The following is a 26,134-nucleotide window of genomic DNA, read 5'->3' on the forward strand; positions in this document are numbered from 1 at the left end:
TTGTTACTTATGACTTGTGTTTTGAAACTGTTAAACTGTAAAGCGCTGCGGAATATGTTGGCGCTATATAAATAAAGATTATTATTATTATTATTATTATTATTATTATTATTATTATTATTATTATTATCAGTGGTCTGCTCACCCTGAGAAAAGGAAAAGGGGGAATAAAAAAAAAAAAAAAAAGGATCGGGCATGTTGAAATCCAATATGCCTGATCTTACTCTCGCTAACCTCTGCCATCAGGCAATGGTCCAGACACCACCATATACATCCGTGCACATTAGATGCTGCGCTCTAATGTACATGGGGTCCTTTAATTCTATATTCCATAAAGCTGTGAACACAATGGCGGACACAGACAAAAAAAAAAAAAAATCTAGAAATGAGCAAAATCGATGTTAAGCACACTCTGATCAGAGTGTGATCCCATTTTATTTGATGTGGAAAAATAATAATAATAAAAAAAAAAATTCTCAAATGTTTTTTATTCTGTCAATCCGTGAAATTGCTGCGCACTCATCCGACATCAGATTTTATTTCCACCGGTTTTTTCTCAGTGACTTGCTGGGCTGAAATGCGAACAGCCCCACAGAATAACTTGAAGATCTGAAAAATGACGGAGACCATTCATCCGATTTTTACGGTGCCCTTATAGCAAGTAATCACATTGCTGTGTCCGCACTACTGCCCTGCCAGTGTTAGTGAATACATCTATTACCTATGAAATCATTTCTTACGAAAATCGCCTTGCGCTGTTCCTCTGTGGTGAAGTATCTGTATAAGTTGGTGTCTGGAGGTTACCATCCCCCTGTATATCTGGCTGGCCCGTTCAGTTCTGACAGTGTCATGGGTGCACCCTACCGACAATGCGAATAATAACCCTCAGTTTTACTACTCCAGTACAATAGTTCTTCCTACCTTCAGTGCTCCGCAGATTTCTACAGTATCGGCTTCCTCCACTACAGTGATACGGAAATTTGCTGTCTGAAACAACTCCTTCAGGATCTTTCCTTGCTCCTTATTTTTGCTACCTGCAGGAAAAAAAAAAAGAAGATTACAACATGGCAAGAGTTTTCTGGTGGAAAACTTATTATAAGAAGGGAACAATACACAGATATTGGAGCCATGGAGTTAGAGGACCTAGCTTTAAATGCTTCCCGTCACAGTGGTTACCTGCAGCTGCCACTAGGGAGGGGATTACCGCAGACAAATTCTCAGCATCCATTGTGTTTAATACTAATTGTATAACTCTGTATGCAGTGAGCTCCCCCTAGTGGTGGCTCCAGGGAGCCAGAATATTATTTTCCAGGATGTCCTATCCTGACAGCACCATGGGGTTGTCCTTCCTTCATCACAGGGACAGGAAATGCACGAGAGGTTGAAAGGTCCCCTCCCACTCTCAGACTTCAGTGTTTTTCCTGTCCCTGTAAGGACAGACACGAGAGCGCCGCGGAGGAACATAGCCGCGCATCCAAGAGAAGCTTACCGACGGGCCAGGGGGATCGGGGTCCAGACACCAGCTCTCCCCATCAGATAGTCCGAGGCGGCATCCCCCTAAGGGGGTTCTCTGCCAGGCATCCCATGGAGCGCTGCTCCGGGACTCAGAGCCGCTTCCCCTCAGCGGGGCTCTCGGCTCCCGCCGTCACATGCCGCATCATTCCCAGGGCCGCATCACGTCCGGGCGCCATATGACAGCTTCCGGTGGCGTCCCAGCGTGAGAACGGAGCAGCGACGCGGCTGGAGCAGCGACGCGGCTGGAGCAGCGACGGCGTGAGGATCAATCGACCCACTCAAGACAAGGTACGACGATGGGGTGGGTCAGCTGCACGGGGCACCGCCATGGAAGGCGTTGTGGAAACCCAGCGATGACCCTGAACTACCAATGTCTGTAAGTAGCGGACAGGATGGACATACTTAAGACAGGAGCTTTAACCAAAAAGCTCCTGTACTTTATGATAACAAAAGACAGCACCGACTCCTACAGCTTCAACCTCCAGGAAAACAGGCAGATCTGATACTACGAGCAGTTGGGAGACACTAAAACGAAGCTGGTCGAGTCCACAGGGCCAACTTAGGAAAGCCAGGTCAAACATTATAATCACAGTATCTTTCCTACGCCACCAGGGGGAAAGCTTCAGGACCTGGCAGCCCGCATTTTCACCTGGGCAGAAAACAGGGTTCGCTCCATATCAGTGATACACCTGCAGGGCCCAGGAACAACATAGCCGACTATTTGAACAGACAAGAAGTCTGAGCCACCGAGTGGGAAGTGAATGAGGAGACATTCATAGGCTTACGCCATTGGTGGGGAAACCCTCAGCTAAACCTCTTCGCGAAAAGGAAGAACACCAAGCTACAGAGATTCTTCTCCCTCGGTCCAGCAGACCATCCAAAAAAGGGGTCGACTCCTTGAATCGGAGATGGAGTGGGGGACTGCTATATGGTTTCCCCCTATTCCTATAATACTGAGAGGCCTCAGAAAGATCCAGGGAAAGGCGAGTGACGCTAGTAATACTCTTCAGGCCCAGGCGAAGTTGGTTCCACCTACGGAAGAAGACGGCTCAGGAAGGACCGCTCCATCTACCAACGCCAGAAGATCTACTTTCCCAAGGCCCAGTTCGGCACCCAAACCTGGGAAACCTACAGTCGGCAGCATGGATCCTGAGAGAGGGATCTTAAGATCCAGAGGTCTCTCCGACAAAGTGATCTCAACGGTGCAGACCAGCTGTAAGCCCGTTACGAGGGCAATCTATCATAAATCTGGGAGAAGTTCTGCTCAGAAGGTGGCAGTATCCCCATAGATCCGTCTTGCCCAGATATCTCTCAAATCCTTGACTATCCCCAGGCAGGATTTAATAAAGGTCTGAGTCCAAAGCACATGGAAGTTCAGAGAGCAGCTTGGAGTACTTTAATTCACCTTGGCCTCTCATCCAGGGATGGCTTGTTTTACAAAGGCCATTCAGAGATTAAGACCCACAGTGCTCTGGGGGACCTAAATCTGGTACTTACTGCTCTTCGCAGACCCCCATACGAGCCAATATCAGAGATAAATGTCACAAGACTTACAAAAAAAAAAAAAAAAAACAACATCCTTTTGGTAGAGATCTCCTCAGCCAAGCGGCTGGGTAAAAGCCAGGCCCTGTCAGTCCAGAACTCCTACATTCAACTATTCAACGATTGCATAATACTAAAACGGAACCCAGGATTCCCCCTAAGGTAGTATCTCCCCAGAATTTAAACTAGGAGATAGTACTGCCCTCATTCTGCCATCCACGGAAAACGGAGTAAGATTCTTTCACTCATTAGTCGTCAGACGAGTGGTCACATGCTACTTGGAGGCCACTCAGGAGTGGCGACAGGACGCAGAATTGTTTATCCAGTACAATGGTAGAATAAGATAAAGGCACATCTACGCACACCCTGGCAGGGTGGATAAGTCAATTATCTTCTCAGCATACGACACTGAGGGATTACCTACCAGGGAGCTTAGAGCTCATTCCACTAGGGCGATAGCAACGTCATGGGCAGAGAAGGCGGGAGCCTCAGTAGAGCAAATATACTGGGCCGCCACTTAGTCTACACTAGACAATTTCTGTAGACACTACAAATTGGACACACTAGCAGCTAGCCAGACGACCTTCGGTCGGTCGTAAGATGCTAAAAGCAGTAGTCCCACCCTAAACGAATTCCTACTTTTGTATTCCCCATGGTGCTGTCAGGATAGGACGTCCTGGAAAACAGAGATTAGACCTACCGGTAATGTTATTTCCAGGAGTCCATCCTGACAGCACTGGTAGTTCCCTCCCGATGATTTGTATTGGTAATAATATGCTTTTACTAAATCTAAATAAATTATAATTGCATCCATACTGTTGTGGTACTTGGAAAATCACTGGAGTGTGGATGTGGGAGGGGACCTTTTAACCTCTCGTACATTTCCTGTCCCTGTGATGAAGGAAGGACAACCCCATGGTGCTGTCAGGATGGACTCCTGGAAATAACATTAAGGCCCCGTCTCACTAAGTGATCTCGGTAGCGAGATTGCTGCTGAGTCACAACTTTTGTGACGTAACAGCGATCTCACCAGCGAGATCACTGTGTGTGACAGCGATCAGCGAGCGGCCCCCCTGCCGGTATCGCTGATCGCTGGAAGAAACCTCTGGACATTTCTTTGGTCGCTGGTCTCCCGCTGGCCAGCACGCATCGCTGTGTGTGACAGGCGGGAGACCAGCGATCAGCTGTAAAAAATAATAAAAAATATAGTTATTCTCACCTTCCGACGTCCTGTTCAATCATCTTGCCTCTCTCCACGCTCCGGCCCCAGTGATCCTTTGCATGAATGACCGCGAGATGTCACGGTCTCGAGGGATAACAAAGTCTCGCGGTCATTCATGCAAAGGATCACTGGGACCGGAGCGTGGAGAGAGGCAGGATGACGGAACAGGACGTCGGAAGGTGAGAATAACTATATTTTTTATTTTTTTTATTAATTTTTACAGCGATGGCCAGCGATGCCGCACGCTCGGCATCGCTGTGCTGAACGCTGGTGAAGCTGTCTGTGTGACAGCTCACCAGCGATCACATAGCGACTTACCAGCGATCCTGACACCTTGATATCGGTGTCGGGATCGCTGGTAAGTCGCTTAGTGTGACGGGGCCTTAACTGGTAGGTCTAATCTCTGTTTTTTACTTGTGACGGTAATAAAGGTGTGTAGAATTGTATTTGGCGAGGAAAACACACCCTTAGTAAGATACATTCAAGCAATTAAAATGGATGCTAACTAATAACAATAGTGCTTATGGTGTGTTTTCAATGCAGGTGGGACTTATTCTGAGTTTTGCTATGGGGATTCTATGGTTTCTAGGGTGAAATATCTTACCAATTGTAGTCTCACAAAATTTCCCATCAGCGACTTCATTGGCAATGTTGGCACCCATTAGCACGCTCATTTGGATGCCTAACCTCTCACGAATGATGTCAGATATTAACCGAAGACCTTCAGGTCCCTCATCGACACCCTGAAAAGAATCGAAAAGCAAGAAATAATTCAGTGTTGACCACTTTATGCTAAATATCTATAGCAGATTATTGTACATTTTATTCCAATATTACAAGCACGGTATAAATCTTCTGACTCGTGCTGGCTGAGTTATCACAATGTAGGGCTGCCTTAAAGAGTTTGTTTTAGGAGATCGGACCCCATTAAGTAGCAGCTTCATGTCATTGTATCTACGTGCATGACATTTGGCAAACGGTAAGGTTTTTAATATTAAAGTGATGTCCCAATTACGGTCACCGTGAAGAGGTGGCATTGCTTTCGCATCTTTATTTTTTTTAATCAAAGACATGTTAACCAAGTACCATGTATTATTTTCATGCACTATGCTGTTTATTCATGATATTACAGTCTCTGTTTTTTTCTGGTAATGATTGTGACTAGCACGTTCACATTGTGGCTACTTCCCAGACAAAACCCAAGGAAAAAAATGGCCATAGTGTGAATGTGGTCTTAGACTTTGTAAATATACCAGCTTATAGTCCAGCTCAGATTTTTGGTTTTGCTTTTATATCTATTGTATTTGTACAGAGGGCATTGCCACCCTTTCTGAGCTGAATATTCCATCTGTATATCTTCCCATGGATGGTGTCTCAGTCTGACCCTGTCCTGCTTCACACGGTCGTCATTTGACACATGGTAAGGGTTCAATACTGGAGACAAGTTAGGACCGCCCTGATGGGTTCACCTTGTCGTGGTGGGATGGCTTTTATGCTCTTTTGATCAAAATTGTGTTAGCCAAGTCCCCTATGTTATTTACTGATTTACTTGCGGTAAGGTATATGCTAATTTTTGCTCTTGGGTCTTGCATGACTCAATTAATATGTTCCATTTTGCTGTCAAATCCACAGAGCTGTTGTAATCTGATGTTACCAATAGGAAAGAAATAAAACAGTATTTTTTTTCCTAAAAAAGTGGCAGCCATGCATGGGATTGTGTCAACAGAAAACCATTAGCCCTATACGCAGTCTGAGCAAATAACACGAGAAGAATGATAATCACTCACACCTTTATGAGCGACACTCCAAAGGCTTCTTTCTTTACTAGAGTTTTCAGTTGTTCGCATAATTTACCAATAAATTGATGAGGGACAACAAAAATTAATATATCTGCCCCCTTTGCGGCCTCCAGCAGATCCGGCACTGCCACCTAGTGAATGAAAAACATGAAGGATAACTTATGAGTAAAAGGGTGCACCAGCACGAGCACAAATAATATAAGGATTACCCAATCTTATATAAATAATGCCTAGAGGTTCTACCATGGAAGGATTAACAGCATATCCCACCCAGTGTGGATCCCGGGAATCTGATTACAGGGACCCCCACACATCATGGGATTAGTTTTTATGCACATTGCTGCGGCTTCAGCGATACTTCGCAACGTGAAATGACTTCTTAATTTTAGTGATTGTTGGATGTTTCAGCTCAATATTATGCTACCACTTTCATATGTAAAAATTTTTTTAAAAAATCCTTTATATTATTGAAAAAAAAAAAAAACCTCAGATGTAGATGCATTCTCTACAGTACGGATAATAAAAAGGTGAGATTACTGGGAGCACCATCGATAACTAACAGGGGCTCTGTTCCTCCACACTTTGTATGAGGCAGTAGTCACACACACACACACATTCTGCCGTTTATATAAAAACTTCATAGATATTTACGGAAGCAGTCTAAGCAATCACTAAGTCTGTGCCCGTTATGCATTGGAACAGTTTTTTTTTTATCCATGCATTGGTCGGTTTTTCATCTGTTATAGCCCCACAGAATATATGTGATTATTAGCTGTATCTAAGGCCTCTTTCAGACATCCGGTGTCAGGGGTCCGGCGAAAAGCCGGGCCGCTGGATCCAGCCTGCAGCGGTGACACCGGATGTACATGCGGCGCCTGATGCGGCTTGGAGGACATTTAAAAGAGCCGCAACACAGGGGGACGAGAGAGCAGCCAGAGAGAGATCGTGAGGCGAGAGAGCAGCCAGAGAGACAGCGGGGGACGAGAGAGCAGCCAAAGAGAGAGCGGGGGACGAGAGAGCAGCCAAAGAGAGAGCGGGGGACGAGAGAGCAGCCAAAGAGAGAGCGGGGGACGAGAGAACAGCCAGAGAGACAGCGGGGGACGAGAGAGCCAGCCAAAGAGAGAAAGAGAGAGCGGGGGACGAGAGAACAGCCAGAGAGACAGCGGGGGACGAGAGAGCCAGCCAAAGAAAGGTATAAAGCGTATGGAGAGAGAGGGAGAGAGAGAAGGGGAGGGGGAGAGAGAGAGATGCGCGCTGGGCACTTGTGGGGTTAAAACTCACTGCGCTGTTGAAAAAGCCGGTCCGGCGCTGCAAAAAAATGTTGCAGCCAACGTTTTTTGCAGACGCCGGACGGCGCATGTTTGCCTTATCCAGCAAAACCCGGAGGCGCGGCATGTCCATCCGGCACGATGCGGCGATCATTACATTCTATGTGAAAAAACCGGATCCAATTCCGGATCCGGTTTTCACAATTTTCGCCGCATCCTGCCGGATTTAAAAAAACGGATGTGTGAAAGTAGCCTTAGAGTCCACTTTTACACTGTATGAACTTCAAATATGCAAAATTCAGAATAGAACAAGAATTAAGAAGTCAGTCACAGCTCCGTGTTCCAAATCTGTAATATCAGGGTCATTAAAGAAGCATCCCATCAAAGTTTTTACCTTCTTAATATATTGCAGTCATCATATTATAAAGCACTGTGTACTTACAATTGCTCATTTTGCCTTTCTACTCAGCTAATTTTTCCTCTTTTCTCTGATCTATGTAGAAACAGGAAGTCTTTTGTCCCTGCATTCTGATTCACTGTGTCTCTTTCCTCTTGTGCGGGACCTTAGGTATCAGCTAGTTGCTAGTGGTCGTAACCATGGATACGCAAGGTCCTGCAATGCCTGCACATGAGGCTATAGTCATAGCAAATCACAAGAACTATACTACATTTCTCATTGGAGATATTTGCTAATATTATTATTACACCTACTACATATTGGGATAAGATCTTAGACATGGGAACACCCCTTTAATGCAAAAATTTGATAGTTGTTCTGCAGTCATCAGCCAGGTCAAGGACACTTTATTTTTGATGGGGCCCTAAGCTTTTGTTCATTCTGTTAGGGAAACAAAAACGGAGCAGCACCTCCTTCGATGTTACAGTACAGAGTCACAGGGGCTCGCTGTACAACCTGTATGCACATGAGCAAAGCATCACGTCTTCCAGATATAAAATAGATCTATTCTTAAGTGCTCCAAAAAAAAAAACAAAAAAAAACTAAAGAGCAAAAACATACTGATGGCATTTGTAGCTGTCTGTAATGATGTGTTCACAGGACATCTTTTACATGCAAACATTCTCAAAAGAATGAACACGTACAGCTAGTCGTTTTTACATAGCAAGGCATATATTCAGGCTTTTGATCAATTCAAGTTTCTAAAAACACTGAGCAGCTAAGGCTATAGGGAGACTTTGGTCACTCGATTGCTGTCGTGGCCAAAGTTTTCTCAGTGCCGCTGTTACCTCATGGCTTTATTCAAGTGAATGGGGTCACATTGTGATATCTACAGTACTGAGACAAGCAAGTCACAAAAAAAATAAATAAGAATCCGTCTGGGGTAGACATTTTGCAACTTGTCAGGGTTTTGGTAGTGTAGGAGTCACAATATGACCCCGCTCACTTCTATAGCACCGCGATGTAGCAGCAGCATCAAGCGAACCTCAGATGCAAGACGACTATTGCAGCCAAAGGCGCGCTGTAGCCTGAGAAGTGACATGTCCATTGTATTTCGAGTTTTCTGCTTGGAAGATACTCTGTACTTTACAGTACAAGTTAAGGGGAAAGTTCAATAGACGCCAAAAGTTTTGCTTGTGAAAAAAGAAGAACAATTTCTTCATTGTTCAAGAGAGTTAAAAAAATAAAAACTAAAACAAAAACAGAAAAACAAAACTACAGTAAAAAAAAAGTTAAAAAAATAACGGGGAAAAAAAAAACCCTTTAAAGAGACACTAGTGGCCAAAAACCGTAAGAAAAACAAAAAGTTCAGAAAACTACAAAATAAATACACACACACACACAAAAAAAAAGAAAAAAAAGTTATTTGCGTCAAATGGTAAAGGTTTCAAAATACACTCCAAAAATGTAGTGACCATACTTTTAGGTTAAGTACACATTGCATTAGTGCGCAGTGTCGCGTGCCCTCGCTCAGGAGGTATGCGCCCGAGTCGGACAATGACCACACACAGGATGGATACCAAGTCATCTGTCCACTTTAGGGCACGTAATAAGAAACGTACACCGCACAGTTAATGCTTCTTTGCAGTAGCCCTCTGGATAAGAAAACACATTCTCCTGCACTTTTCTGCCCAGTAAAACGGCCGCTATACAGAGAACACATCTGGCCTCTGTCTGTGAATGGGCATGTTATAGTATATGTTGGGAAAAGCCATTGATGTAGGTTTTCTGCAAAACGTGCAGACTGGTGGTGTTATTATTGATGAAATAGGTTTAGATAAGACATTAACAGCAAAATATCTATTATGAATATGAAGGTAATCCAATGTATAATGTTAACCACTAGAGAATGTACAGTCATGGCCAAAAGTTTTGAGAATGACACAAATATTATATTTTCACATGATCTGCTGCCCTCTGGTTTTTATGTGTGTTTGTCAGATGTTTTTATCACATACAGAAATATAATTGCAATCATATTATGAGTAACAAAAGGTTATATTGACAGTTAGAATGAGTTAATGCAGCAAGTCAATATTTGCAGTGTTGACCCTTCTTCTTCAGGACCTCTGCAATTCTCCCTGGCATGCTCTCAATCAACTTCTGGATCAAATCCTGACTGATAGTCCATTCTTGCAAAATCAATGCTTTTATTTTGTCTGAATTTGAAGGTTTTTGTTTGTCCACCCGTCTCTTGATGATTGACCACAAGTTCTCAATGGGATTAAGATCTGGGGAGTTTCCAGGCCATGGTCCCAAAATCTCTATGTTTTGTTCCCTGAGCCATTTAGTTATCACCTTTGCTTTATGGCAAGGTGCGCCATCATGTTGAAAAAGGCATTGTTGATCGCCAAACTGCTCTTGGACGGTTGGGAGAAGTTGCTCTCGGAGGACATTCTGGTACCATTCTTTATTCATGGCTGTGTTTTTAGGCAAGACTGAGAGAGAGCCCATTCCCTTGGCTGAGAAGCAACCCCACACATGAATGGTTTCAGGATGCTTGACAGTTGGCATGAGACAAGACTGGTGGTAGCGCTCACCTGGTCTTCTCCGAATAAGCCGTTTTCCAGATGTCCCAAACAATTGAAAAGGGGATTCATCAGAGAAAATGACTTTACCCCAGTCCTCAACAGTCCACTCCCTGTACCTCTTGCAGAATATCAGTCTGTCCATGATGTTTTTTCTGGAGAGAAGTGGCTTCTTTGCTGCCCTCCTTGAGACCAGGCCTTGCTCCAAGAGTCTCCGCCTCACAGTGCGTGCAGATGCACTCACACCTGCCTGCTGCCATTCCTGAGCAAGCTCTGCACTGCTGGTAGCCGATCCCGCAGCTGAAACACTTTTAAGAGACGGTCCTGGTGCTTGCTGGTCTTTCTTGGGCGCCCTGGAGCCTTTTTGGCAACAAGGGAACCTCACTCCTTGAAGTTCTTGATGATGCGATAGATTGTTGACTGAGGTGCAATCTTTCTAGCTGCGATACTCTTCCCTGTTAGGCCATTTTTGTCCAGTGCAATGATGACTGCACGTGTTTCTTTAGAGATAACCATGGTTAACAGAAGAGAAACAATGATGCCAAGCACCAGCCTCCTTTTAAAGTGTCCAGTGGTGTCATTCTTACTTAATCATGACAGATTGATCTCCAGCCCTGTCCTCATCAACACCCACACCTGTGTTAATGGAGCAATCACTGAAACGATGTTAGGTGGTCCTTTTAAAGCAGGGCTGCAATGATGTTGAAATGTGTTTTGGGGGATAAAGTTCATTTTCTAGGCAAATATTGACTTTGCAAGTAATTGCTGTTAAGCTGATCACTCTTTATAACATTCTGGAGTATATGCAAATTGCCATTAGAAAAAATGAAGCAGTAGACTTTGTAAAAATTAATATTTGTGTCATTCTCAAAACTTTTGGCCATGACTGTACTTCAATAGATATGTGAGCAGACTAAGTATATACAGCTCATAGCCTTGTGAGGTCTGTGGTTAGTTGTCCATTGAGCTACTGTTAATATTAGTTATACAATTTTATCTCTCTATATAAAAGTGAATGTATGTATGTGTGTGTGTCACCAACCAATCATGAAGCATCTTTCATTTCAGCAGAGCTGTTTAAAAGAAGCTGAGCTGTGATTGGTTGCTATGAGCAATAGTTTTCCTTGCAACCAATCACTAAGCAAAGAAGCTGAGCTGTGATTGGTTGCTATGAGCAATAGTTTTCTCACTCCATGACAACACCTCAGCAGACACTGCTGTTATGAATGAGTCACCGGAGGAGGAAAAAACAAAAATGCAAGCTAAGTCCAGAAAACCGTAGAGGTTGGTAGCTAGCGGATTGCAGACCCCTGATCCTATTCACAACAACTAACAGTAGCCGTGGAGTGTTCCTTCGGTGGTCCTAGATGCCTCTTCACAGCCGGAGAACTAAATAAGCCTAAAGAAAGAAAGGGGAAATCTAAACTGCCCCAGAGCAGACCCCAAAGCAATAGACAGCCCCCAACATGTATTGTCGGTGAAAACAGATGAAAACACAAACACAGACAGAAACACAGGCAGAGCAAACGATGGGGCCCAACTAATTAGATAGGAAAGGACAGAAAAGATGCTGGCTGCAATCCGCAAAAACCCTACCAAAAATGTCCCAACACGTCTGATAGAAAAGGCTCTGAAGTCACTAGACTTCAAAATCCCCATATCAGCACTCCGATATATTCTGAAGACAGAGCAAAAGAGATTTAACCGATCAGGGACAAAAATGGAAATTCAGCAGAGCCCCAGCCGGGGCTGGCAGAACACAAAACTAAGCAAATCAGACAAAATCTCATGGAACAATGACAGAGCAAAACTTAGCTTTAGAAGACAGGAACTGAACTGGAGGCCAGAGCTCAGAGCAGAAAAATCACCAGCAACCCTACAGGGCGTCGGCTGCCTTATATCCACTCAGAGATTCTGGATGTCCAATCGCAATCCACCTGTTCAGGTGACAGGTTTCTCCCATCCAAATCAGTTTCACTACCTCCTTTCACCAGCAGAGGGAGTTCATCGGACATCAAAGGTGAACGAGAAAATGAGCTCACAACAGTACCTCCCCCTTGAGGAGGGGTCACCGAACCCTCATCCACGCTACCAGACCGATCAGGATGGGCCCGATGAAAAGCACGAACCAATCTTTCGGCATGAATATCAGATGCAGAGACCCAAGAATTATCCTCCTGGCCATAACCCTTCCACTTAACCAAATACTGGAGTCTCCGTCTAGCCAGACGAGAATCCAGTATCTTCTCAACCTCATATTCCACATTACCTTCAACCAATACAGGGTCAGGAGGTGCCACCACAGGAACTACTGGCTCAACAAACCTCTTCAACAGAGACTTATGAAACACGTTATGGATCTTAAATGTAAAAGGAAGAGCCAATCGAAAAGAGACCGGATTAAGAATCTCCAAAATCTTGTAAGGTCCAATAAATCTAGGTTTTAACTTTGGAGAAGCCACCTTCATAGAGATATTCTTTGATGACAACCAAACCATATCACCCACCTTAAACCGGGGACCAATGGTCCTATGCCGGTTAGAAAACCGCTGGGCCTTTTCCTGGGAGAGAGACAACTTATCCACCACTTGGTCCCAAATCTGGTGCATTCTCTCCACCACAGTGTCAACACCTGGGCAGGCAGGAGACTCCACCTGCCCTGAAGAGAATCGAGGATGAAACCCAAAGTTACAAAAAAAAGGTGACATCAAAGTGGCAGAACTAGCTCTATTATTTAAAGCAAATTCGGCAAAGGGCAAAAATGAGACCCAATCATCCTGATCAGCAGAGATAAAACATCGCAAATAAGACTCCAAAGTCTGGTTTGTTCTCTCCGTCTGCCCATTGGTCTGAGGGTGAAACGCAGAGGAGAAGGACAACTGAATTCCCAACTTGGAACAAAAAGTCCTCCAAAATCTAGAGACAAACTGAACTCCTCTGTCAGATACAATGTTCTCAGGAATCCCATGCAAGCGAACCACCTGTTGCAAAAACAAGGGCACCAACTCTGAGGAAGATGGCAACTTAGGGAGTGGTACAAGATGGACCATCTTAGAGAATCTATCACAAATCACCCAGATAAGTCAGTCATTCTCTGAGAGACAGGCAGATCAGAAATAAAATCCATTGAAATATGGGTCCATGGCCTCCTGGGCACCAGCAAAGGCATCAACAACCCACTAGAGTGAGAACAAGGTTTAGACCGGGAGCAAGTCCCACAGGACTGCACAAAATTCCTGACATCACGAGATAAGGTGGGCCACCAAAAAGACGACTCACCAAATCTCTAGTACCAAAAATACCTGGATGACCAGCCAATGCGGAGCAATGAACTTCAGACATTACCCTCTTCCTCCACTGGTCAGGAACATACAATTTTCCAATGGGACAACGCTCAGGTTTGTCCTCCTGAAACTCTTCCAGAGCACGTCTCAAATCGGGCGAGATGGCGGAAAGAACTACCCCCTCACCTAAGATGGTAGCAGGCTTGGTCACAATAGGAGAATCAGCAAAGTAACTCCTAGAGAGGGCGTCTGCCTTGACATTCTTAGTGCCCAGAAGAAAAGAGACCACAAAATCAAAACGTGTGAAAAACAAGGCCCACCTAGCCTGTCTAGGATTCAAACGTTTGGCCGACTCAAGGTAAATCAAATTCTTGTGGTCAGTGAGGACCACGACTTGATGTCTAGCTCCCTCCAACCAATGTCTCCACTCCTCAAATGCCCATTTCATGGCTAACAGTTCCCGATTCCCCACATCATAGTTGCGTTCGGATGGGGAGAACTTTCAGGAAAAGAAAGCACAGGGATTCATTTTAGATGTTACCGGTTCTTTTTGGGACAAAACAGCTCCTGCACCAATCTCAGAAGCGTCCACCTCTACATGAAACCGGAGTGAGACATCAGGTTGCCGCAAAACCGGAGAGGTTGGTAGCTAGCGGATTGCAGACCCCTGATCCTATTCACAACAACTAACAGTAGCCGTGGAGCGTTCCTACGGTGGTCCTATACGCCTCTTCACAGCCGGAGAACTAAATAAGCCTAAAGAAAGAAAGGGGAAATCTAAACTGCCCCAGAGCAGACCCCAAAGCAATAGACAGCCCCCAACATGTATTGTCTGTGAAAACTGATGAAAACACAAACAGAGACAGAAAGACAGGCAAAGCAAACGATGGGGCCCAACTAACTAGATAGGAAAGGACAGAAAAGATGCTGGCTGCAATCCGCAAAAACCCTACCAAAAATGTCCCAACACGTCTGATAGGGAAAAAGGCCCTGAAGTCACTAGACTTCAAAATCCCCATATCAGCACTCCGATATATTCTGAAGACAGAGCAAAAGAGATTTAACCGATCAGGGACAAAAATGGAAATTCAGCAGAGCCCCAGCCGGGGCTGGCAGAACACAAAACTAAGCAAATCAGACAAAATCTCATGGAACAATAACAGAGCAAAACTTAGCTTTAGAAGACAGGAACTGAACTGGAGGCCAGAACTCAGAGCAGAGAAATCACCAGCAACCCTACAGGGCGTCGGCTGCCTTATATCCACTCAGAGATTCCGGATGTCCAATCGCAATCCACCTGTTCAGGTGACAGGTTTCTCCCATCCAAATCAGTTTCACCACCTCCTTTCATCAGCAGAGGGAGTTCATCGGACATCAAAGGTGAAAGAGAAAATGAGCTCACAACACACTGCCATGGTGGGAGAAATCTAGCATCCCCGGGAACATAAGCTCCAAGCCATTGTCTGCCCCCAGAAAGGAGCAGAGAGCACAGGACTGAAATGAATCCCCCCTCCCTTCCCATATACCCATATATTAGGGGTAGTAGTCCGGTGGCTCTGATGGGATGAAGTGGGATATTAGGGGTAGTAGTCCGGTGGCTCTGGCTGAAGGGATGATGTTGGATATTAGGGGTAGTAGTCCGGCGTCTCTGACGGGATGATGTGGGATATTAGGGGTAGTAGTCCGGTGGCTCTGACGGGATGAAGTGGGATATTAGGGGTAGTAGTCTGGTGGCTATGGCTGACGGGATGTAGGATATTAGGGGTAGTAGTCTGGTGGCTCTGGCTGACGGGATGATGTGGGATATTAGGGGTAGTAGTCCGGTGGCTCTGGCTGACGGGATGACGTGGGATATTATAGTGAATGTGGCTTTGCAGAGTGGGCGGGGCTCTACACTCAGGATATATATATATATATATATATATATAATCATTATAAATTGTTATAACTAACCGTAGTTAGTTACTATGCCCGGGCAGTGCCAGGCTCTTCAGCTAGTATTTAATAAAGTTGACATTTGAGATATTTTGTAGCACCATTTTTCTTTTGGGCCACACAAAACGTTACAAAAAGGTGGTTCCGGCATTCCTGTGGATGCTGCCCAAGTGGGATCCGATCCCAAGTAAACCTTGTAGAAAACATGGCACTCGGGTAAATGTTGTAAGAAGATAATTTTATTTTTGGCTTGCCTGTGCTGCAGACAATAAAATTATCTTCTTACAACATTTACCCGAGTACCAAGTTTTGCACAAGACCTAAGCAGTAACAGGCAGGTAGTTGCTACCTACCTTCCGGTTGTGCCCAGTGCTGATGTCTGCTGGCACAGAGTGGTCACAGACTGCTTATTCCAGCGATCCAGAGGATTTCGCCGACGTCAGGTTGACATGCTGATTGACGGATGGCTCCCCACTGCCTAACTGCAGGGAGCTGGCTGTCAGCTTGACATCGGCAGAGCAAGAGTTGCTCTGTGAATGTGGAGCAGCTGAATCGCCGGCAGGAGCAGTCAATGACCGCTCTGAGCCAGTGCCGGGTAGAACAAGCAGGTAGTTGGCAACTAAGGACTGTTAGTTTTTAGTAAAAAAAAAAAAAAAATGATTATGGAATCCAAAATAAAACTGTCCACTTTAATGATTTTGGCAGATCTTACTCCAGCGCTCTGCTCAGCGGTGATACACAATGCCGGTCTTGATGAACCAGGAGCTTCCTTTGTCTATAGTCAATACCATGGCCAGGAGAAAAGTAATTCTTAGTAGCTTGTAAATTTGTTTTGCTGCCAACCAGGAATTGTGCAACATGCTGTGACTTTCCATCCTGCACACGGATGTGCCGGTGAGGACGCCCCTGCAGGTGTCACGGATTCACGCTGTCAGCAAGCCACCCTGAACAGGGCAGAATCCTGGCCGAGGCAGGACAGTGCGTGCAATAGCATGCCAGCCTGAAAGTCCTTACACAGGGCGCCAACATACTGTGCAAGTAGAGTAAGAAAGCATATACATTTATTTGGCACAAAAGGGGTTTTTTTTTATTACTGGATTATCAAATATTCTGGATTATCAGACAGTCATCAGCAAACATAGAAAATCGCCCTTGAAGGTACAAATCGGATGTCTGCTCAGTCCAGTTCTGAGAATTTCCACATCATACTGCTGTTCTGCTCTCAAAACTGGATTACCAGATTGTTCCAAAAAGGTATTTCATCCAATTCATTATGCGGCGCGTCTTTCCGGACTGAAATGTCACCCATAGAAAGCATTCGACGCGGTGGATCCACGCGGTTCAGTGAACCCATGCCGATTCATTAGACGGCAGCGCTTTGGACACAGCGAGCGTACGCTGCAGACAACTTGCTGCTAGTTCCGTATCGTGGGCGCCAGCCTGAAGACCATTTGGAAAGAACTAGATCCCTTTTTTCCTAGTTCTACAGCGCCTCCTTGTCGCACACTGTAAATGGCGTTTGATGCATGTTTTTCCACAGAGATGACTGTGGGAGAAAAACAATATCAGGGCGTGCTTCAGTTACAGCATGCTGTGCTTCGATGACGAACTGGCTGCGAAACACTAAACTAAAAATAGGCGTATATTCATATATTACTACAAAATATGGAAGTCAGGCGGCAGCATTTGTGAGAGGCCAAAAAATAAATAAAAAAAAACCTCACAAACAGATTTCTGCAAACTGCAGTATGTCACTTCTTTCAGCGTTTTTGAAAGATTATTTTCACACACAAAGCAATTAGCAAGCGCAAAAAACGCAGGCATCAGGTTCTGCTGCATATTTTTTGGTGCAAAAACCTCAAGAAGTTGCATCATGATTTTTTCTTTGGGGAGGGAGGCACTAAACTTTTTACTACACATGATAGGATGTAGTTAATATTTGGGACTAGCCCACATTGGGAGAGAGTTATTAGAGGGATAACAGGGGAATCACTTCCTGTTTAGAGGGAGTGAAAGTGTTCGTTGGAGACAAGGTCAAGTTCAAAGAGTGCAGTGGGCTGGAAGCACGGTGTGGACAAAATGCTCTAATACAATAAAGTACATTTCCTAGAGCTGCTCATCACAATCTAGATTTTCCTCCATGATAAACAGCCGTCTGTCTCCTCGCGAGAGGTGAAGAGAGACAAATGACTGAACACTTGTGGATCTAGCAATCATTCATGCATTCATTCACTCCGTCAAACCGAGCAGAACATTGCATTCTGATTGATAAGTAGGATTTATGTATCGAGGGCAAAGGCTGTGCTGCATTAGTGAGCAATAAAATGGTCGTGCTGGTGCTGATAATCTCTCAGTCTCTCTTGAAATGTAATGATTGATCAGGACATGCCTTCTTGCCTGGGAATAAAGAGAAGATTATATACACTGGAAGGTGCATCAATTTACGCTGGACTAATGCACACGTCCAGGAACGAAGCAAAGCCACCAGATCTAAAGAGAAAAGATCCTTACACTCCTTCATTCCAGGAAAACCTAATCCTCATGGACGCGCAGCAATCATCCATCATATTATTACATGTATTGATGAGCTCAGATTATCTGGGAGATACAGGGGCTTCTCACAAAATTAGAATATCATCAAAAAGCTAATTTATTTCAGTTCTTCAATACAAAAAGTGAAACTCATATTATACAGAGTCATTACAGACAGTGATCTATTTCAAGTGTTTATTTCTGCTAATGTTGATGATTATGGCTTACAGCCAATGAAAACCCAAAAGTCATTATCTCCGTAAATTAGAATAATTAACAAAAAACACCTGCAAAGCCTTCCTATGCATTTAAAAAGGTCCCTTAGTCTGTTTCAGCAGGCTCCACAATCATGGGGAAGACTGCTGACTCGACAGACGTCCAGAAGGCAGTCATTGACACACTCCACAAGGAGAGTAAGCCACAAAAGGTCATTGCTAAAGAAGCTGGCTGTTCCCAGAGTGCTGTATCCAAGTTTATTAATGGAAAGTGGAGTGGAAGGAAAAAGTGTGATAGAAAAAGGTGCACAAGCAACTGGGATAACCTCAGCCTTGAAAGGATTATTAAGAAAAGGTCATTCAAAAATGGGGGGGGGGGGGGGGGTTAACAAGGAATGGACTGCTGCTGGAGTCATTGCTTTAAGAGCCACCACACACAGATGTATCCAGGACTCCAGGAGATGGGCTGCAAGTGCTGCATATTCCTTGTGTCCAGCCACTCATGACCAATAGACAACGCCAGAAGCGTCTCACCTGGGCCAAGGTGAAAAAGAACTGGACTGTTGCGATGCATGTTCATTTTTAGATTTTTAAATTAGATACGAAAGAAAAGAAACACAAACCAAGACTCGGCTTAACGTGTCCACAATTGATGGACCTTGAAGTTAGGTTGGATCCGGACACCTGCATTCAGTCCAAAAATCGCAGTCTGTACACAGATTGTGAAACACGAAAGTGTGAAGACGACCCAACTCAGGACAGCACACACTGTGCTCCTAGACTGCCCGTAAAATCACCGGAACGGAATGGGTCAAGCAGCCTTCAATAAGGATAGGTTCACACAAGCGGTTAAGAAAAAAATCACATCATTCAGAATTTCATCCAGAAATCTCAGATGATTTTTTTCTCACATGTCCTCAGTGTGTAGTCCGCACAGCAGCTATAATTTACGGGACCATTTGCAGCTTCCCATGTTACAAAACTTCAATGTAACCGTAAAAATTGCTTGCTATGCTGTGTCTCCATATGGCATCCAATTCTTTTTTTTTTAAAGTTCCTTTTATTTATTTGGCTATGCTTTTTGATGTTCCTTTAATAATTTACAGAACCATTTCCAGTTTCCAATGTTACAGGACTGCAATGCATCTGTAAAAATCGGGTGCCATGTTGTGGCTCTGTGCGGCATCCAATTTGTTTGCTCAACCCATAGACTTGAATGGGTGAGTCTCATCCCATTTACATAAGAAATTAGTCCATGTTGCAGATTCAGTCAGTGGAAAGAAAAAAAAAAAAAACACAACCCACAAACTAAATCACAAAACTGTGATTTTATCAAAATGACAGCAAGTAGCCCAGTAAGTGGCACATTGCTGGAATCTGAGTCTCTGTCCTTACATTATTCTGCTTTAACATGGGGTGGCAAAAACCTGGTGACAGATTCACCCGAAGGGCTCGCTCACGCTGCCGTATAAAACGGAGGTCAATGTTGGGAAATCTCGAATTGCACTCTGACCACTGTGTTCTTTAATGAGGCAGAGCAGATCAGCAAATTTTCTCTCATGCTGAATAACATTTAAAAAAGAAAAAACGCAGCTTGCCGTGATTGGTAGCGAGACTATCAACTAATCAAGTGAATGGGTGCGTGCAAAGCATCAGACTGCACTCAGATGTAATCCGAGTGCAGTCCGATATACGCAGAGACAATGGAGAAGATGGAAAGATTAAGCTCTCCTTCTCCTCACCTGTGCGGAGATTCTCTTGATGCGAGAGGGTCGGATCACAGTAAAATGCCACTCGGCTCCTGCTCGCAGCAGAGTATGAGCAGAGTGTCAGTAGCATTTTTTATTCTGAGCCTTCTCTAGGTACACCGGTTCAATTTTATACCAAAGTGCTTTGTGTAATGGGCAACTGTATTAAAAGAGAAAAACAGAATGTTCATCAAAAAGTAACATGCAAAAGAGTTTATCAATCCACCTGTCAGATAAAAGAGGAATAATGCCGTAAATCAGACATCAGATTGTGCAAAGCGATAAGTACCTCCCCTAACTACACACACGAGAAGATTATTACCGGGGTTGGTGGAAAAGGATTAAAAAAATAAAGATAATAATAAACACAATCTACAGTCTGCTTTCCCTGGAGTCACAGAGGAGCAAGTCTAGGCTAAAGAATAAGAAACAATGAAAAGCATACTTACCACGTTGGCTGGAAGTTTGTGCCCCGGGAGATATTTCACATTTTCATGTTGGGTGTTGATTATCTCCGTCAGTTTCTTCCCGGATATTAGCTCCTCAAATACCCACATGTTCACTATGTTCTCAAACTGAGGAAGACGAGCCGCATTCTCCCCGACGAGCTTCGCGATGGCAGATCCCCTGTGCAGACATGAATACGGTAAGCGAGGCAGAAGACCAGAAATGAACAAATATTATTACAGCTGCGGGCACAAATCTTCTGTCGGGATGACGGAGAAAATCTACTAACTGAGGTCAACCCGTCACCCTCATGGTGCCATGTGTATATACAGTCGCGCTATACTACGTACACTCTGTTCTGGGCCCATGTAGGCGGTATATATTGTAACACTTAGGTGACCGTTTGGAGACAATGCTACTGGGAAGGTCATTTTTGCCAACCTGAATTCAAATCACAGACAGCCAACATTTTTTACTGAAAAATTGTAAAAGCAAGTCAATTATAAAGATAATAAGTAATGCATATTTATAGCTTAATATATCGATAAGACCCCATTACACCAGTATTTACTTCCAGCTGTAAACTTCCATCTAAAATGGGAGAAAAAAAAATTATACCAGGAAGGGTCCCAGCATGAGGGACATTATACTAGGAAAGGTTCCAGGACTGGGGACATTATGCCAGGAAAGGGTTCCCGGACTGGGGTCATTATACCAGGAAAGGGTTCCAGGACTGGGGACATTATACCAGGAAAGGGTCCCAGCATGAGGGACATTATACCAAGAAAGGTTCCAGGACTGGGGACATTATGCCAGGAAAGGGTTCCTGGACTGGGGTCATTATACCAGGAAAGGGTCCCAGGATTGGGGACATTATACCAGGAAAGGGTTCCAGGACTGGGGTCATTATACCAGGAAAGGGTCCCAGCATGGGGGACATTATACCAGGAAAAGTCCCAGCATGGGGGACATTATACCAGGAAAGGTTCCAGGACTGGAGACATTATACCAGGAAAGGGTTCCAGGACTGGGGTCATTATACCAGGAAGTGTCCCAGCATGGGGGACATTATACCAGGAAAGGGTTCCAGGACTGGGGTTATTATACCAGGAAAGGGTTCCAGGACTGGGGTCATTATACCAGGAAAGGGTCCCAGGACTGGGGTCATTATACCAGGAAAGGGTCCCAGGACTACGGTCATTATACCAGGAAAGGGTCCCAGGACTAGGGTCATTATACCAGGAAAGGGTCCCAGGACTAGGGTCATTATACCAGGAAAGGGTCCCAGGACTGGGGTCATTATACCAGGAAAGGGTCCCAGGACTGGGGTCATTATGCCAGGAAAGGGTCCCAGGACTGGGGTCATTATGCCAGGAAAGGGTTCCAGGACTGGGGACATTATGCCAGGAAAGGGTCCCAGGACTGGGGACATTATGCCAGGAAAGGGTCCCAGGACTGGGGTCATTATGCCAGGAAAGGGTTCCAGGACTGGGGACATTATGCCAGGAAAGGGTCCCAGGACTGGGGACATTATGCCAGGAAAGGGTTCCAGGACTGGGGACATAATACCAGGAAGGGTCCCAGCATGGGGGACATTATACCAGGAAAGGTTCCAGGACTGGAGGCATTGTTACAAGAAGCTGCCAGGATGGAGGACACCATCACATAGAGGGTGAACACATATGTCTTTCTAAGATGTAGAACGCTGCAAGGGCACATACATTTGACCAGCATGCAGTGGCTGCCTAGGTCCAAATTTTACATTGGAGTCCATTAGACTAATTATGCCACTGGTCATTTTGATATGTGTCAGTGTATATGTGTACACATGAAATCTTATGAATTCAATTTTATGCCTGTCAGGATTCCACGACTCGCTATGTCCCGACCACAGTGAGTTGACGGCTCAGCCACCCTATAGAATCAGGCTCATGCTGAGTTGTCAGTATTGTGAGTGACAGTCCAGCTGCAAATAATGGCCAGGGTGTGCTGGTCTGCTCCACGTTTCTTCCTTTGTGGGCGATTACCTGGCTGTCAGTGTAGCTTTAGCTCAGTGATGTGTGCGCGCCCTGTTTCCCAGTGCTCCGTTTCTGATCTTTTGCTGCCTGACCTTGGACCTTGCTTTTGATCATCCGTTTGCCTAGCCCCTTTATCTTGATCTGCTATCTTCCTGGAATTCTAATCTCGGACTGTGATCTGACTATGCCCTTGTCTTACTCATCTGTTTATGATGAACCTTCTTGGTATCTGACCCCGGACCTCTTGGCTACCCTGTCTCATGGCTTGCCCGCGAATAGTGACTCTGCATCAGAACACCTACCTTTGGGCCACCCTGTATATTTCATACAATGATCTGCGTCCAAAGGCAAATACACAGTAGGAAATAAGTGATCAGTATTCAATAAAGTTTATGGGAAATACAAAAACAGGCAAGTGAGTGCACCATTGCAACCAATCTATGGGCTGCATAGCATCAATGTTGGACGACCGTTCAGACCAAACACCCCTCCAGGACCAACAAGAGGCTACATAAGCTAAGTAGACGCATACTGTTACTTCACTCCTCACTATATGGCCATCCGTCAATGCAAATAATATTCACAGGTGATGTTTCACAGGGAGAGGTGTCATAAGCAGGTCTGCTGATCTATGAAGGTATCCGACCGGATGCACGCTCACCCCAGGGCACCTGTACTGGCGAGGAGCGCCTGTATGCTGTCGTCAAGGTGAATAATCTACACAAAGACAATATTACATGCTGTCTGATATAAATGATAAATCGATTGAGTGCACTTATCTAAAATCCCAGCCGAGGTGGCTGACTACAGAGGTGGCAATTAGTCCGCTACTATTATTCCCACTCAATTAAGCTCCGGCAGCATTGATGTACAGTATAAATGTATTGGCACATCGGCTGAGATAGGCGGCAGCCAGGGACTTCACACTGATATTATAATATGTTTTATAATCCCGGCACACACTGGCTCCACAATTAATGGAGTCCCAGGATGAGGCCGACGGGATATTGTGTACACAATGTTTTTCAAACAAGGGATGAGCCACCCGGAGAGGGTGCGAACACAAGAGCAAGAGAGCGTCGACAGCTCCAGATTTTTCTGTGTTGGCAGGAGACACGCTGTTAAGTGTCGGGTTCCTGTACAGCCGGAATCCCGAACCTTGCATTCGGCAGTCTCCCATTCCTCTCCGGCCGCAGAGGAGGCTGCTCAGCAGACTCGTCGATCCAGGCTCTCTGCTCAGACTAGCACTGTGGGTTTAGTTGCTGCTGCCACCTCTGGTCCAGCTATAGCAATGCATGCTGGTCAGCAGCGAGCTACTCCAGGGACTAAGTCCTCCTTTCGGTCCACTGAGCATACCCGTGGGACGATCTCTCATTGGAGATCGGAGGTCACATGCTCAGGTCCTTCTCCAGCTCGGATTGGACCATCAGGAAGGTCCCGGAAGGACGCTGCTATAAAAGGTTTGCATGGTCGCTCGGCCATGCGCTAATATAGAGAAAGATTAGACCATGTGGAGTGTTGTATGCATGTCTCTGGTGAATGACTCATTATGAAACCCCTACCCTTGGTACTCATGTGTTGTGTAGCCTAGCCTGCTAGCGCCCAGGCTGAGGTCCAGGTAGAGGCCGAGTCAGAGACTGGCATCAGCATTCACCGGTGGCTTTGTCTGTACACCACGGTGCACATAGTCTGCACTCCTCGGTGGTCAGCGTCAATTAGAGGCGTCCGCAGGTGCGACGCCGCATGCTCAGTAGGTCTAGAGGGACTCAGACCTCATGTCCTTGGGGCTGAGTTCTGTGACCATATACTGAGCGCTCTCTTGCCGAGTGCTATGTATTTTAACAGGCTCCGGCATTTATGTTCCACGGCATTGCAGCTCTGTGACGTAACAGAGTTCGCTCCTGTTCACACCGGGTGACGTTAACCTGCGTGTGACCTATTGTATACCGCTATATAAATCCGCCATTGCTAAGCAGCAGTTTACCACCCTTGCATGGTGGACCCCGGGCTGTAAACGCACCTTACTATTATTTTATTATTTGGTGCGTTACGCCAGCCCTAACACACGCTCTGTAAAATATGCACTTTTTATGCATTTTTCCCCCCATTTATTTAAATGGGTTCAAACAGCTAAAAGAATGGACACGCTGCAGATTTATGAGGGTTCAAAGGATAAAATAAGCAGAATGTGCAGGAGATAGCAGAAACCTCACTCACTTTGCTCGTACTGTAAAACGCAGCATGCGAGCAAACGCGTAGGGTATTTTTACTTATTGCTCTGTCTGATGAACCCTTTAAAAAGATGACATTCTGGCAGCCTAGGGCACCACTAGAGGGCGCTGGAGAGACTTCGGCATACAGATCTGTCATACATTTTGTGCTATAAGCGGGCGTCATGGCTCTCTGACCTAATCCGATGTAATGCCACAACAGTCAAGCATTACGCTATACTAGTCATATACAGAAAAGTAATATATATTCTACAATAATGGAGTTTCTCTCTTTTTTTTACAACACAAAGCTTTCCCCAGAAGCATAAAACACATTCCTCCCATTAACAGATATCTCCTAAAATTTCTCTACTCCTGTCTGTTCAAGGCCGTCCATATCTTATCCAGACCCGTGGTTATCACCCTCAGGCGTGATACTTTCTGGGAGAGTCTCTGTCCATTCTCCCCACTGTACGTATTCCTAGCAGGTAGAGCGACATTCCCAAATCACATCGTAGGTGGCGGCAGAGGGTTTGTAGGTCTATTAGCACCGCAGGGGTGCCCAAACTTTTCACCTATGGGCTACGGTAACAGACTGTACTACTGAGTGTTTGAACACATACGTTAAAAAACGGTACCGGTGTCATCGGTGTTCGGTCCGGGGGTCCGTTTTTGCCTTTAAGTGTTTTTCACGGATGGATAAATCCCAAAGCTTCTCCTATACTTTGCAGTGCTCTATATGGACAACATGTGCAAACAACCAGTACGAACAACTGAATGAGGCCTTAGGACAATAACTAAATTATCATTTCAGTCACTGGATCAAGTTTAGAACAGACTAAAAATTGACCTCATCACATCTTCACTCCAAGTTACCACCCAAAAGCCATGTTCCCATGTAGAATAAATGCAGCTTCTCCCCATTTTTTGGCCTGATCCTGCTGCCTATCAGCTCTCAGGTTCCCTTTAACAATGTCTGGGAACACGCAGCGCGCACGAGCTTCCATGAAATCACATCCACTTTGCTTGAACTGTGAAACGGTCATTTTCTGCCAAAAAGTGACCCAATTACACTCCATGTGAACACGGCCTTATAAGGCTCCCATCATCTGGAGAACTGGATGAAGCAAATTCAATTATCCACAAAGAGGGGGAAGCAAACACATTTTCTTCTACTCAATTAAGAGCAGAAATCAGTTGATAAAGAAAGAAATGTACGTAAAGGGAATCGGTCAGTAGATTCTTGTCGCCTATTCTGAGAGCAGCATAATGTAGAGACAGAGACACTGATTCCAATGATGTGTCACTTATTGGGCTGTTTCCTGTAGTTTTGATAATCTCCTGCAGATAAACAGGTATTTTATCACTACAGGACTAGCAGACCTCCTACCATGTAGTTCTCCATATTCATGTG

At 45.0% G+C, this 26,134-nt stretch overlaps 1 protein-coding gene across 1 annotated transcript in view; it reads right to left on the reverse strand.

Annotated features, from left to right (window-relative positions):
* The window catches only part of GPD1 (glycerol-3-phosphate dehydrogenase 1), a 62,884-nt gene that overhangs the window by 31,613 nt on the left and 5,137 nt on the right, over nt 1–26,134 (reverse strand). The window contains exons 2-5 of the mRNA XM_073546127.1: nt 20,495–20,672; nt 6,069–6,209; nt 4,884–5,022; nt 922–1,034 (exon numbers count right to left, since the gene is read on the reverse strand). Of these exons, the coding sequence (XP_073402228.1) occupies nt 922–1,034; nt 4,884–5,022; nt 6,069–6,209; nt 20,495–20,672 (571 nt within the window). The remainder of the gene's footprint in view (nt 1–921; nt 1,035–4,883; nt 5,023–6,068; nt 6,210–20,494; nt 20,673–26,134) is intronic.

Source organism: Dendrobates tinctorius, unplaced genomic scaffold, assembly GCF_039654945.1.
Source record: "Dendrobates tinctorius isolate UK_male_01 unplaced genomic scaffold, ASM3965494v1 ptg000145l, whole genome shotgun sequence".
In the NCBI taxonomy this organism is placed as follows: domain Eukaryota; kingdom Metazoa; phylum Chordata; class Amphibia; order Anura; family Dendrobatidae; genus Dendrobates; species Dendrobates tinctorius.